Source organism: Urtica dioica, chromosome 4 (assembly GCF_054948205.1).
Source record: "Urtica dioica subsp. dioica isolate 48M chromosome 4, U.dioica_male_clone48M_v1_H2, whole genome shotgun sequence".
Taxonomy (NCBI): domain Eukaryota; kingdom Viridiplantae; phylum Streptophyta; class Magnoliopsida; order Rosales; family Urticaceae; genus Urtica; species Urtica dioica.
In genome coordinates this window covers 6,346,691-6,362,192 of record NC_142759.1, presented here as the reverse complement: position 1 = coordinate 6,362,192, position 15,502 = coordinate 6,346,691, and the positions used below count along the sequence as shown (strand labels likewise).

General features: G+C 31.8%; 1 protein-coding gene across 1 annotated transcript; it reads right to left on the bottom strand.

Annotated features, from left to right (window-relative positions):
- Positions 1–1,374: 1,374 nt before the first annotated feature.
- MCA1 (PLAC8 family protein) lies at positions 1,375–5,504 on the bottom strand. Its single transcript, XM_089610317.1, has 8 exons — positions 5,162–5,504; positions 4,225–4,777; positions 2,775–3,178; positions 2,566–2,675; positions 2,376–2,447; positions 2,007–2,113; positions 1,815–1,908; positions 1,375–1,740 (listed from the first exon to the last, which is right to left on the bottom strand). Exons 2-8 carry the CDS (start codon positions 4,630–4,632, stop codon positions 1,688–1,690), a joined length of 1,248 nt encoding a protein of 415 aa, XP_089466443.1. The 5' UTR covers positions 4,633–4,777; positions 5,162–5,504; the 3' UTR covers positions 1,375–1,687.
- Between the last annotated feature and the right edge of the window lie 9,998 nt (positions 5,505–15,502).

The following is a 15,502-nucleotide window of genomic DNA, read 5'->3' as shown; positions in this document are numbered from 1 at the left end:
TTTTAATAGGAATATATGATTTTTCAGATATTTCAATTTTAAAAAGATTAAAATATATACATAAAGAAAATGAATTTGGATCGATCATTTTTATAGAAACTTCCCTTGTGGCCATATTCATCAAGGTTGATCATTTTCAAACACTAAGTTTAACCAAAATCTCAGTCAAAGTCACAATATCAATGACAAATAATTAGCAAAGTAGTCAATTAAAACTAGATGAATTTTTAATTAATCAACATTTTGTAAATTTTAGGTAAATAATCAACATTTTATAAGTTTTAAGTAAATGTTAATTAAATAACCAACATTTTGATAAAGCATTTCAGTCAATTTACGAGTGTAAATTTTTGATCATGACTATTTACCAAAAATTTACTAAAAATTAACTAATAGGAAATCAAAACTGTAATTATATATCTAATGGACCCTATCATCATTGGTATCATCGTTCTACAACACTCATTGTTGGAATTGATCACTGCTAACGTTCGAGTACAAAGTTTAACGATTTTATGCACCCACATTTGTATTCTTGAAATGTGCCCTTATGTTCTAAAAAAAAATATGCGCTCGATCGATATGGTTCTGCCCTAAAACGCTATGATACATAATTTATACAATACTCCGAACACAATTTCCTAGAATTATTGATGAACACGGTTCACAATTCGAGAGTTGAACTAATATCTCCACTCACACTATTCTACTACTCCCCTCACACTACTTATACTACTAAGAAGTAGAGAAATAATTAACTTGACATCACTTTTCCTAACCCTAATGACCCACCCTAGAAATTTTTACTAAAAAGAATTAATATAGGAATTTACTAATTAACCATTACACATACCCTCTATGGAGTCATCATTGACTGTTGAATACTTGTTCTAATTAGTAGTTATATAATTGTTTTTTTTAATAATTAATAAAAAAGTTAGTCTATATATAGAAGTTAGAGAGAAGCTTAGTTTGTTGGAACTTGTAAGTGCTCCTTATCTCTCGAATCCTCATATTTACCTTGTAACAACTAACTCGTATAGTTTCATTCAAGAAACAAGATTATTGGAGGTTCTCGTCTGGATGATGATGAAACATGTAAAATTCAATAGCACTTTGCTTATCATCCCAAGAACAAACAAAAAATTAGGTGTACTTTGCGTAGCCACTTTTCGTCACTTCTTTAAGTGTTTCTAAGCTATAAGATTTCAAATATATATATATGCGCCGAGAATAGTGAATATCTATACATATCTGCCCCTTAAAGCCACAGTGAGAAGAGGACCACATCGCATTATTCGGATTATTTCATTGCTTTGTGTTTCTTCTATCACAAGAAATCTCCATTAAGCAGAGCGTATTACTTTTGAGATAAACTAACGTAATAACAACACTATATCACATAATATAGGAAGACCAGTCGATGATACATCAGCATCTGAATCTGAAATAACTATTTGATAAAAAAAAATTTAAAAAAAAAACAGATTTACAAAAGAGGGGGGGAGTGTGAAAACCAAGGAACAGAAACCACAAATACAAGTTGAACATTACAAATGGCAACTGGCTATACATCACCTATATAGATTATATATATATATCGCTTTAAATGTATACGTATCTCAGTCTCACAAGCAAGTGAACTCAAATCTCCAGATTCGGGCGCCTTTTTTATTTCTGAACTTTATTAGGATTCCATGTACTGTGATGTTGGTGGGCTTGTTTTTGTCTTCTCAGAACCTGCAAATTTCGGGTTTGTATTTTTAGAAACACTTGCAAAGCAAAATTTCTTCAGGGGTAAAATGGGTATTTACCGTAAACGCCGCGTATCTCGATCTCACGCCATTCTTGGACCAGGGCACAGCAACAGCACATAAAGTGAGAAAGGAAATCGTCGATAAAACCTCCCTGTAAATAGCAGGATCAAAACAAAAAGATATTTCTTTAACAAAGAAAAATAAAAAATAAAAAAGCGATTGATCTGTGAGCAAATGAGTGAGTTTTACAGTGATGTTTAATGTTTTTCGAAGCTTTCTTCTGATACAGCATGTGTAGCAGCAGCAAGACAAGATTAATGAATACGCCATCAACTCGTTACATGCTTCTCCAGATGCTATTCATATAAAGAAAAAAAAACTGCGTCACTGATTGAAATTTAAATACTGTGAAAATAAATATATATGAAGCAGAGTGGTCAAGCCATGTATCTATAACTTTGCATATAAAATCATGGAGAAATGTTCATGCCATCACAGAGTAAATGCCTTTTAACCACCTTCATATGACAGAATGGATAGATCCAGAAACTGTTAACCAAAGCATAAATTTACGGTACAAAAACTCTTACGAAAACTAATTAGTATATGTAAGCTTACACATGTGCCTGTTTGTTGCTACGCTGGCGATTCTTGAAAATGTTCCACAAGGGCAAAAGAATGTCTTCATACCTGCAATGCAAGATAATTGTGTACCATTAATATAGAATCATAGACAGATGAATTATATCGAAGTAATGTTAAAATACAATGCTAAAGTTAGTTCCTTTAGGATAATGAAAGAACATACATAGAGAAGGTTCTGAACAACACCCAAGCAAATCAGTGTGCCATTCTTCGTTCTGATAAGAGCTTCTAGTTGACAGCAAATCTTGCCCAGATGAAACTGAAGAAATGTTTCTGCACATAAATGTGACATTTTTTTTCATGCCAAGAGATGATACATTATATGTTTGATTTGAACAAAAACAAAAAAATTAGGTCTGTTTAGGTATTGACCTTGAAGTTGAGCGACTATCATATCCCTTTTGATGGTTTTCCTTTGATGAATGTTCCTTCTCGCTCTTGGCCTTTGAGACGTTCCGCTCTATTTTCTTTTGGGGTTTCTCGGGCGAAGCCTTTTCTGGGAGAGAATTTACAACGACGGACTCGGTGACATCAATCAGACGTTGAATCACTTCGCATTGATTCACATCGTAAATGGCCTGTGACCTTTGAAGTTCAACTTGAAGCTTTTCATTTTCCTTCTTCAGCGCCTCTTTGAAAGGCAAGTTCGGGTATGAACAAGATAGCGTTTTCTTCAGTACCGATGGCTCTGGATGCATAATCACATCCTGAATCTTTCTGTCTTCATCATCTAATGTGTACTCACATTGATCGCTTTCGATATATTCAAGTCTCTCCTGCAGATTTTTATTAAATTCAATAACTCATATCTAGACACCCAAAAAAATAATACTATTGAAGCACAAGGAAAGACACAGCAGAATATTCTAATGAAGCAATTCCTAATTTTACAAGATAAGAAAGCAGATCATCATTTAGGGTACCAAAAGAAGTGTTCTAGCAGAAAAGAAAAAAGAAAAAAGAAAAAAAAAAGCCATGAAACTTTAATAATTGAATCTTCAAATCACATTATAATCCAAATAAGAGTATATATATAATCTGACTATTTTCTTAATGAGATAATTGGAGTAGCTTGACTATTTTATTCTTATAATGACATAATGGGATTAGGTATCCCAAAAATAAATTTCCTATATTTGGATACCACGTGTTACATTTATCATAAATTAATTTTTTTTTTTTTTAATAAACAAGTACGTGCTATATATCTATGGATTAGGCAAAAGAATACATTGAGTCATAACAAGTTCACAAACCAAATCTTCCTCAAAAAAAAAAAGTTCACAAACCAAATCGCGCAACCCTTCAACATAAACCCATAGGCCATAACCATCAACGCAAAACTAAACATCCTTATCAGTTGACTAACTTGAAACCTAATCATATCCGTCTAGTAGATTATAAGTCTAGTAATCCAAAACCAAGAGTCTTTTTCACTCCCAAAACAAAATTCCCATTCAATAATTTCTTTTAATAATGATAATATATTTTTTTTAAAAGTCCCACTTCAACCCTTCAATGCCAGATCCAAAATATAAGTTCACAAACGCTCAATCTTTAACAAACCGAAAAACCGTCAAAATCACAGATATCCCAACCAAACAAGAAAAGACCGAATTAAACAAGATCACGAGCGACTCAAGCATATTATCTGCTCAAACATTCTATACAAACGGCATAGAAATCACATGATAATAAAGAAGGCAAAATCAAAGAAATCTCAACCAACCAAAAAAAAAAAAAAAATCTCGTTAAAATTGCATAATATAAAAAAAAAGAAGAAGAAGAAGAAAAAAAGATGTGAAAAAAAAAAGCCAAATACCCTGACTCTGGCATTATCGACGAGGGTGATGAGAGGGACGAGCCTAAGATACTGATCGATCTCATTCTGCGCTCGTCGGAACTGGTAGACGATGTTCCAGCCCATGGCCAGAAGGTACAAGAAGCTCCGATCCTGACAGCTGTTGACCAGAATGTAAGACCTCCGAAGCGCCTCCTCGAGGTGCTCCAATGGCTCTCTGGTCTCCGGGTACCTCTTCAGCTCCGATATCCTCAGCTGCTCCAACAAGTTTCCGATCAGCTTCAAGTGCTTCGCGAATTGCCGGCAATTCTTCTTGTGAGTCTTAGCCGTGCTCGCCGCCTTCACTATCATCGCGATCAGCCGGACCGCGTCGAATCCGGCCAGCTGTGCCACGTTCGCGATCTCTCCGAAATGCTCCCATGACGCCATTGGTTTTTGCTTCTTTTAACTTCTCTCTATTTCTCTCCTCTGCGAATGCGGTTTAGTCGTGGTTGGAGATTCTGAAACCTTTTTTTTTAACCGAATTTGTGGATTTAATTCGAGATCTAGCTTGGCCTTCTTTGGAGATAGAGTTCTACACAGCATTGCAGACGAATAGAATAATGAGAAATTAGATTGTGAAATCTTCGGGATTTTGCTTTACGCTTTCTTGACTGTGCTTTTCAACGCCAAATGAAAAAGGATATGAATAGAAGAAGCGAACTGGAAATGAGAGCTGAGAACAAATTGAATCGTTTATCAGACAGCGAAATGCAAAGGAACAGCTTCAAGGAAAGTTAATGAATTTTTTTATCACGCATTTAGAATTGAAAATAGACTAAAAAAAACTGAAATTGGAAATCCAAGCTATGCGAAAGCAATTAAAAAAAAAACGGATATGTAGTAGTGTAAACGTGCTTTTTTTTTTCTTCGAAGCAAATATTCTCCGTGTAAAAAAGAAAAACTCTTGTCTATTTACCTCTGTATTTTGTTGGTTCGGTTTTGGCGAGAAAAGTTTCTTGGTAGAGTTCAAAATGCGTGAAACGAAACGTTGAAGTCCGTGAGGAGAAGGAGAAGAAGAGACATTGGAGTTCGGAAAGCCATTGCTTTGCGAGAACAGATTTTTCTCAGTTTTTTTCTCTTCTTCTTCTTTCCTCAGGCTCAGAGCCACTGAAAAGTAGAGAGAGAGAAAGAAAAGGTCTGCTCTCAATCTCAAATGGACTTGTTTCTCTCTCTTTCTCTGTCCGTGCATTCACTGTTTTTCTATTTTTTTTACTCGCTCTCTCTCTCTCTCTCACTCTTGGCTGAACGCGAGCTCTACGACAGGGAAGCAAGTGACAATGCGGTGGTGGAGCCAAAATACCTAAAAGCCCCTCTTAGGCTCTGGGTATTACACTTCTCAAAAAGGGCTCTTTGGTATTGCATATTATTACCACCAAAGACCAAACCTTTCCTCTTTCTCTTTCCTCACTCTTTAGTATTGTATTCGTGACATTGGTTGGTGTATGTTGACAACTTCGGGGGTAAAATCTAAAATGTAGAAGAAAATAGAATAGAGTTTCTGGATATTTTGAATACTATTTACGAGACATCATAATTTTATGATATCTTAAGTTTTAAGTTTTAATTGAGAAAGTTCAAAACACATTTTTTTTTTAAATAAAAAGCTCATCAAATCAAATGAGATATTGATAAAAGCCAAAAATTTACATTACAAAGCGCAAAAGAAATTATAAATATAACATAATAATTAGTGGATTATCAATCTATGCGGGTAACTAGTCATTATTGTATTACTACACAAATCACAAATGAAAACATCGGTCTTAGCCTATTGCATATTACGAGTTTAGTGGTTTTGTTCGATTGAAATTCACGCAAAAAAAAATAGATATAAGAGATTCAGATATGAATAAATATTAAAAACTACTCGAACACATTTTTTTTCTATAGGAGTATTAAACTCCTCATTCTCTACAAAAACTTATCTATGAATCACTAAAATGTTAAAGGTATATCTTAGGAAAACTTTATTTTTTATGTGCTTAATTCAAACATTGAAATTATGTATATGTTTTACATAATTATTTTTATGTATCATAACGCGCCGCAAGCCACCGCAAACTCATTTCTGAATCAAAATAAAATTATTTTTTCAAACACGACAAAGACTATAAAACGAGTTGTTATTGCCCATTATTAAAAAAATATAAAGCGGTTTATATTGACCTGCAGTGTACTGCATGTTGCGACAGTCTGCAGTTGCTTGATGGGCATTATAGTATTTATGTAAAAAAAAATAATAACTATGTTAATAAGGGTTTTTTATGGATTTTAATTACGTTAAAATGGTATGTTAATTACGTTTATATTGACATGCGGTATACTGCATGTTGCGAGGTATGCAGTTGCTTGCGAGGCATTATAGTATTTATGTAAAAAAAACAATAACTATGTTAATAAGGGTGTTTTATGGATTTTAATTACGTTAAATGGTATACTATAGTGTTGACATAATAATTCATCTAAAAAAGTCTTGTAATTTAAAAAGATCTGATTTAACTTTATTTATTGGACCTCTGACTCTTGTTTTTAGGAAATGATTCTCACTTGTAAATTTAACTAGTTTCAACAACGCGCGTTGCGCGAGTCAGTAAATTTTTTTTTTAAATGGAAAATAAAAATAAGGAAAATAGAGTAAGTTGAATATGTTTAATTGTATTAAATTAAATTTAGTAAAATCGTTGTCAATGATTTTTAAAAAATAACAAAAAGTAGGAAAAAAAATTCTTTTATGATTCAAAGTTTTTCAAAATATTGCATGTTTTCCTATCTGTCAGATTTCTTAGAAGTATTATGGACAAAAAAAAATTGTAGTTAAATAAAAGTTGAAGTTAAATTTTAATAAAAGAAATTTAAAAAAAAAATATAGAGAAATAGAAAGGAAAAAAAGTTTTTTTATATATTGTTATGTTAAATTGCAAAAGTGCAAATAATAACATAAAAAATATACGTGTAATATTAATACTACATAGTTTTTCTAAGAATATATATATATATATATATATATATATAATAACATATACTCATGAGAGAGGGAGAAAAAAATATTAATATACATAAAAAAGACTATACAAATATATTGATAAGAGAGGGAGAAAAAATATTAATATACATAAAAAAACTATACAAAATATATTCATGAGAGAGGGAAAAAAATTGAAGGATGGAAAAAAAAAATTTGAAGGCTGGAAAAAAAAATTAAAGGCTGTAGAAAAAAAATTGAGACTGATGGAGGCAAAAAAAAAAAAAAATGAAGCCGAAGGAATAAAAAAATAAATAAATAAACGCCACGTGTCGCCGCTTGTAGGTGTCACGTGACGACACCAGGATGCAAGTTGAAGAGATATTGTCTCTTATGACTATGGATAATATAAAACGATAATTATATGGATAATATTATGTGAATTGTATACAAAAGAAATGTGATTTTATTATGATCGATGATTAATATAACGAAAATAAGCTAAAAGCGTGATTATAAGAATAAAGTTAATAATTTGCTTTTGAATGATTCACTCCGGATTTCTTAGGTCTAAGCTTAAATTGATATACTTGCTATAAATTAACATTAGAGCTATGTGTATTGCGAAAGACACGTTGATGTTCAGCAAGTATATTCTCTTGTCAATGATTGAGACATGTGTCATACGAGATTCGGATTGCGCAGTGTTTTGTGATGAGTATGGAGTTTTATGAACTATTTTCATGAAGTTAGAACGAGAAGTTCGACCATGTTTTTTAGAGAGATAAGTTCAATACTGTTTGAACTTTGACAAACCATCTGTTCATATTATTATTATTATTATTATTATTATTAATGATAGTAGTAATAATTATATTTTTTTGCAAAATCTATGCACTTGCTTAAAATTAGTATTCCATAAAAAAAATTACAAAATGAAAGAGAGGTAAACTATAATGAACTAGTGAGTGTCCTTTGAAGATAAATATATATATCTCTCTCTCTCTCTGAATTATACCTTTTTAAGTATTTTTTTTTTCTCATTACCTTTATTTATTATTATTACCCATCAGATGAATACAGCGATTTATTTATGTTACTATTACAAATTACAATGATCTCCCCCGTCCAAAAAGCAAAAACAAATAGATCGTGGTACCTAACATAAGTTAGTTAGTAATTACACACCACACCACTATCTCTCAAATGTAAGTTGTGCTTGTGGGTTCAATCACACATTAAGTGCTTTAAAAAAAAAAAAAAAAAACTAGATCTACAGCGTTGATAAAATAAACTCCTTACAAAGGATAAATTACTTTATGGAGAAAGGTTTATTATTTTTATACCAAAAGGTCAATACTTTCATTAATGACATATATACAATAAAGGGAAGACCAAGAAAATCAATGCTTTGCGACGAGGGTTAAAATTGGCAGTTCCTCTTGCGGGAGTTGTGCTATTGTTGATAATCAATTTTCGCAACTTTCTTTTTTGTTGTGCTTTTTCACATGCATCAATTAGTTGGTAGTACCAAGAATGATCAAATAATTCGGTTGACTTATGTGAGCGTTTTAACTACAATTTGTCTAAGGTAACTCTAAAAATGGAATTTTTTTAAATAATTTTTTTATTAAATAAATCCTTAATCATTAAATTTAATTTTGACCTATTAAAAAGATTAAAAATAAATAAACTTGCCGTTAAGATAAGGCTACGGATGTCGTTATAAGTGATTTATTCTCAAACCTCTAATTAAAACGAAAGAGTTGTGGAATTACTGATTGAATTTTCATTAGCGTTCAAAAAAATATGAAAAAAACAGTAGCTTTTCAACTCACACCCTGGTAGGGTATGATTCAATACTAATAAAATGTCATCTTACGAAATTTGCATAATCCTTATACACTAGGCTGGCTTCGTATTAATATATATCGTCTAAAACCAATAGAAGTACATGAAAAACTATAGAAGTGCATGAAATGTAATGACCATTCAAGATGTGAGTGTGATTACTCCCAAAAATAATTATAAAAAAATAAAAGAATAAGAACTAGACCATGGGGTTTTGGTATAATCGATGGAGTTGACTTGTGACATTGCAATTTGTCTTTGAAATGGTCCATGACTCCACGAGCGTATATATGGATGAAAAAGTTGACTCTGAACTAAAGATGTGACGATGGTTAATCCGTAAAAGGAAAAAAAATAAATAAAAATTGATGAGCATATTAACTAATCAAAGGGGGAAAAAAAGATTTTTGACCAATTAATTTTTTATTCTTATGGTCACCGATGATACTGTATAATTTTGCAAATTTATAACTAATTAAAGGGAAAAAAATTATTTTAACCAATCATTGGGAAAAAAATTTATTTGTTACCATCTAAATTTATAACTAAAATAAACGTTTATACAAATTTATATCTAAAGTGGACCCCCAAATTTGTTTCAAAACAAGTTGAGGGGGCTTAATCCTACTCACATTTCACCGGCCAACATGCATAAAATCACTAATTAGGTTGTATTATTATTTTACAATGTTTGAGTAGATTCCAATATAACTATATTTTTAATTTTTATTTTATTGTTTAAATGATTGCTACTGCTAATATAAAAGACAATTATACCTTAAAAGGTGTGATTTATGACGTCCCACCTCTAAAATGTCCTTGTGCTCAGCACATGTGTAAAGTTTGTGTTTGGGAATATGTATAACACTGACCAAACATCTATACTCAAACTTGTATATCACCTGCATAATTGTTGCGATATTGGAAATTAATTTTGATGACGTGATAATTTAAATTAACTGGAATAGTCATTTTTTATTATTATTTAGAAGTGTTTAAGATTCCGTAGCAAAAAATGATAGCAGGTATGAAATTCAAGTTAATTTAAATGGTAAGACCGTAAGAGCATTGATCACACATTTTTCTCTATCATCTTCGTCTCTCCTATTCAGATCCAATTAGTTTATTTTCCAGTTGGTGGGTCGTTATAATTTTAGTATAAGAGTAACTTAGTTTCTTATTTTTTATTTAGTTCTTGTTTTATGTTGTGTTTGATATTTAATTTGTATTTCAACATTTCAATAGTAAGTCTTTTGTTTTAAAGATGTAATAGTCATTTTTTTTTCTATATGAGATTTGACTCATACGGCATTTCTAGCGGTAAGTAAGCATCAGGTGTTTTGATCCATCGATTAACTTTGAAAGATTTTTTGAAAGAGCCATATTGTTCAAAACTTAGTATATACAATCATCTTTCGTGTGTTAGAAGTTTACACGTGATATGTTTCGATTATAATTTAAATTGTTTCGATTTAAGTATTTTATTTCATTGTTGAAAAAAATTTGGTGTTGCATCACACCCGTTATCTAATACAAAATCTAGCATTATCTAAATTATGTTAATTTTAACCAATTTGGCTATTCTGGCCGGTTTAAAAAAAAAAAAAAAAAAAAAAAAACCTTACCTTATATAATAGTTGACAACGATTACAAATGGTCCCAGCAAAACGATTACAAATGGTCATTAACTGTCAACTTTTTTTTTCTTAATTATTATTGTGGGAGTTGGCAAAAATGTGCGTAGGATAAATAAAACCAAAGCCTCATAGATGGTAAACAAATAAACAGAAAATATCATTCTGCCAAGTTTGGGTCCCACCTTATGTGCAACCGTGACATTTTGCACATGCCACGTTGCATATTTCTTTGTCACGTCACGCCGTTGATGGCTCTCCTTAATCTGATCGATTTTCCTTTCTTTTTTTTTTTCTAAAAAATTCAGATTGATTTTATTTTTTTCCTTTGAATAATCATTTAAGTTTATATATATATATATATATATATATATAAAAGATCACTTAATAGTTATAATAAAGATCGTTTTGTAAACAGAAAGAATGTTAAAATTAATCGAATGAATCCATTTATTAAAAAAAGTCAACGGCCAGTGAGCCGAGGTTTGTGAATGGCCATTTGAAATAAGTGTAAAAATCAAATATAAAACAATAAAAGGTCTATGTCTAAAAACACGTTAGAAAAATAAGGAATTTATATATAAAATTTCCGAGCGAGTGTAATACACATGTCATAATTCAAGAATTTTAAATACTTCATTATTTAACGAACTGTTAATACAATATGAAATTTTTTATCCATATACACTTTACTGAGAAGGAGGCTGATTTTTCAACTTAAACTAAATGGGTTGTTGGTTTCGTTGAAACATATCAATATAATTAAATTTGTGATAATGAGATAACGTGAGTTTTGAGAACAATGATATTGATATTGCAAACAATAATCATCACTTTTAAATGGGAGAAAAATCTTAATCATTGTGAACAAACGTTAAGGTCGATGTACTCAAAAGCAATTGCTAAACCAGACTATGGGAACTAGAGTCATTTTAGCTCCTTGAACAAAGCCATTTACTTACACCTAATCCAAAGCAAACGAAACGGATAGAGACGGCAAAAGTGTAGTTCTCTATGGAGGTGCTAATTTGAAGGGGGAAATCAGCTGGGGACTAATATGTAAACATTATATAAAAATATTGAATTAAAAAAAAAAAAAGAACAAAGCCGGGGGTGCTAATTTGAAGGGGGAAATCAGCTGGGGACTAATATGTAAACATTATATAAAAATATTGAATAAAAAAAAATAACAAAAACGGGGGTGCTAATTTGAAGGGGGAAATCAGCTGGTGACTAATATAAAAAATTACAAAAAAAATATTGAATTGAAAAAATTAAAGAACAAAAAACACATTTGAGGGGGCTTATCCCAAGACCTGCGTATTGATAGTCGTATAAATTTATATCTATATCTTATCATGTTCTTCGATTTATAAATTGTATTCCAAGTTATTGTTATAAACACAGGTCTTATTAATATATATATATATTGTTGACATACAAAAATGGTACAACAATTGTCCTGCGAGGAACACTAGGGTCCGAGTAGGGAGCCCCGACCACACATAGGTTCCAGGTAGGATTTTCTCTATATACAGACGAATCTAGTACAAGAGAGCAGGGGTGACCGTGCTCTTGATGAGCTGCCTACGTACCCGCGTTTGCGGGATCAGGTCATGACGTAGTTCAAGAATGTGGATGAGGGTGCTTTTGGATAGGTGAGATTTCCGGCGTATACTCCTCTTCCTTTCTTTGTTGATTTGCTTCCCTTTTATAGAGTTGAGTTTGGAGATAATGGGGAGTTCAAACCCATGATCTAGAAGTTACTTTGTAACTTCCCCATTATCCTTGTGAGTGGGTGGTTATCATGCATAACCGCTTGGTAGTTATTTTTATTAGAGTAACCATCGAGTACGTGTTCTCAGGTGGTTTTAAATAATGATATGACCACATTTTCTTAGTCTTCCGACGAGGGTCCGACCACATACTCGGAGGGTCCGACCACATGGGTCCGAGCACAAGGGTCCGAGTACATTCTTGACCTTGCTAATTTTATGTGTAACAGCAGCCTTCCAGTTTCTTATTATTTTGGTAAAAATGATAAGTAACTATATTGCACAATCTTTGATTTAATTATTCATGGAATGCTCTTCTTGGATTATTCCTCGTGATGTTCCGAGGTTGATTATTTGTCGGCTTAAAAGCCGAGATTCGACTGAGGTGTCTTTATGAAATTTCTTCTATGTTGTTCTCATGCCTCCGAGAACAAACTTGAAATTTCATTCGTGTGTGCTCATACCCTTTGAGCTAACACTTATTATTTTTATGAAATTTCATTGAAGTCTTTTTGCTCTTGACTTATGAGCAAAGACTACATTTTATGAAATTTCTTCTATGTTGTTCTCATGCCTCCGAGAACAAACTTGAAATTTCATTTGTGTATGCTCATACCCTTTGAGCTAACACTTATTATTTTTATGAAATTTCATTTAAGTCTTTTTGCTCTTGACTTATGAGCAAAGACTACATTTTATGAAATTTCTTCTATGTTGTTCTCATGCCTCCGAGAACAAACTTGAAATTTCATTTATGTGTGCTCATACCCTTTGAGCTAACACTTATTATTTTTATGAAATTTCATTTAAGTATTTTTGCTCTTGACTTATGAGCAAAGACTACATTTTATGAAATTTCTTCTATGTTGTTCTCATGCCTCTGAGAACAAACTTGAAATTTCATTCGTGTGTGCTCATACCCTTTGAGCTAACACTTATTATTTTTATGAAATTTCATTTAAGTCTTTTTGCTCTTGACTTATGAGCAAAGACTACATTTTATGAAATTTCTTCTATGTTGTTCCCATGCCTCCGAGAACAAACTTGAAATTTCATTTATGTGTGCTCATACCCTTTGAGCTAACACTTATTAATTTTATGAAATTTCATTTATGTCTTTTTGCTCTTGACTTATGAGCAAAGACTACATTTTATGAAATTTCTTCTATGTTGTTCTCATGCCTCCGAGAACAAACTTGAAATTTCATTTGTGTGTGCTCATACCCTTTGAGCTAACACTTATTATTTTTATGAAATTTCATTTAAGTCTTTTTGCTCTTGACTTATGAGCAAAGACTACATTTTATAAAATTTATTCTATGTTGTTCTCATGTCTCCGAGAACAAACTTGAAATTTCATTTATGTGTGCTCATACCCTTTGAGCTGACACTTATTATTTTTTTGAAATTTCATTTAAGTCTTTTTGCTCTTGACTTATGAGCAAAGACTACATTTTATGAAATTTCTTCTATGTTGTTCTCATACCTCCGAGAACAAACTTGAAATTTCATTCGTGTGTGCTCATACCCTTTGAGCTAACACTTATTATTTTTATGAAATTTCATTTAAGTCTTTTTGCTCTTGACTTATGAGCAAAGACTACATTTTATGAAATTTCTTCTATGTTGTTCTCATGCCTCCGAGAACAAACTTGAAATTTCATTCGTGTGTGCTCATACCCTTTGAGCTAACACTTATTAATTTTATGAAATTTCATTTAAGTCTTTTTGCTCTTGACTTATGAGCAAAGACTACATTTTATGAAATTTCTTCTATGTTGTTCTCATGCCTCCGTGAACAAACTTGAAATTTCATTCGTGTGTGCTCATACCCTTTGAGCTAACACTTATTAATTTTATGAAATTTCATTTAAGTCTTTTTGCTCTTGACTTATGAGCAAAGACTACATTTTATGAAATTTCTTCTATGTTGTTCTCATGCCTCCGAGAACAAACTTGAAATTTCATTCGTGTGTGCTCATACCCTTTGAGCTAACACTTATTATTTTTATGAAATTTCATTTAAGTCTTTTTGCTCTTGACTTATGAGCAAAGACTACATTTTATGAAATTTCTTCTATGTTGTTCTCATACCTCCGAGAACAAACTTGAAATTTCATTCGTGTGTGCTCATACCCTTTGAGCTAACACTTATTATTTTTATGAAATTTCATTTAAGTCTTTTTGCTCTTGACTTATGAGCAAAGACTACATTTTATGAAATTTCTTCTATGTTGTTCTCATACCTCCGAGAACAAACTTGAAATTTCATTCGTGTGTGCTCATACCCTTTGAGCTAACACTTATTATTTTTATGAAATTTCATTTAAGTCTTTTTGCTCTTGACTTATGAGCAAAGACTACATTTTATGAAATTTCTTCTATGTTGTTCTCATGCCTCCGAGAACAAACTTGAAATTTCATTTCTGTGTGCTCATACCCTTTGAGCTAACACTTATTATTTTTATGAAATTTCATTTAAGTCTTTTTGCTCTTGACTTATGAGCAAAGACTACATTTTATGAAATTTCTTCTATGTTGTTCTCATGCCTCCGAGAACAAACTTGAAATTTCATTTGTGTGTGCTCATACCCTTGAGCTAACACTTATTATTTTTATGAAATTTCATTTAAGTCTTTTTGCTCTTGATTTATGAGCAAAGACTACATTTTATGAAATTTCTTCTATGTTGTTCTCATGCCTCCGAGAACAAACTTGAAATTTCACTTATGTGTAATGGTCAGTTATGTAGGGTGATCAGTCCTACATCCTTGATAGATATTAAGTAACCGTTCCCTGAATTGTGCGTAATGGGTGGTTATTTCATCGAGTGTTTTGTTTTGGAATTTACACGTGTTTGATTTGTTTTGACTAGTCTTTGACCTATTATCTTCTCTTCTCTTCGAAGTTCTGATTGATAGGGTTCGTTCTTAACTTATGAACGGGTCGTTCCTTCTCAATAGTGAGCTCTCAGGCCTATTTTTCCTGAGCTCGGTGCTGGATTCCTTGCGTCTTCTCGGGATTCCGACCAGCCT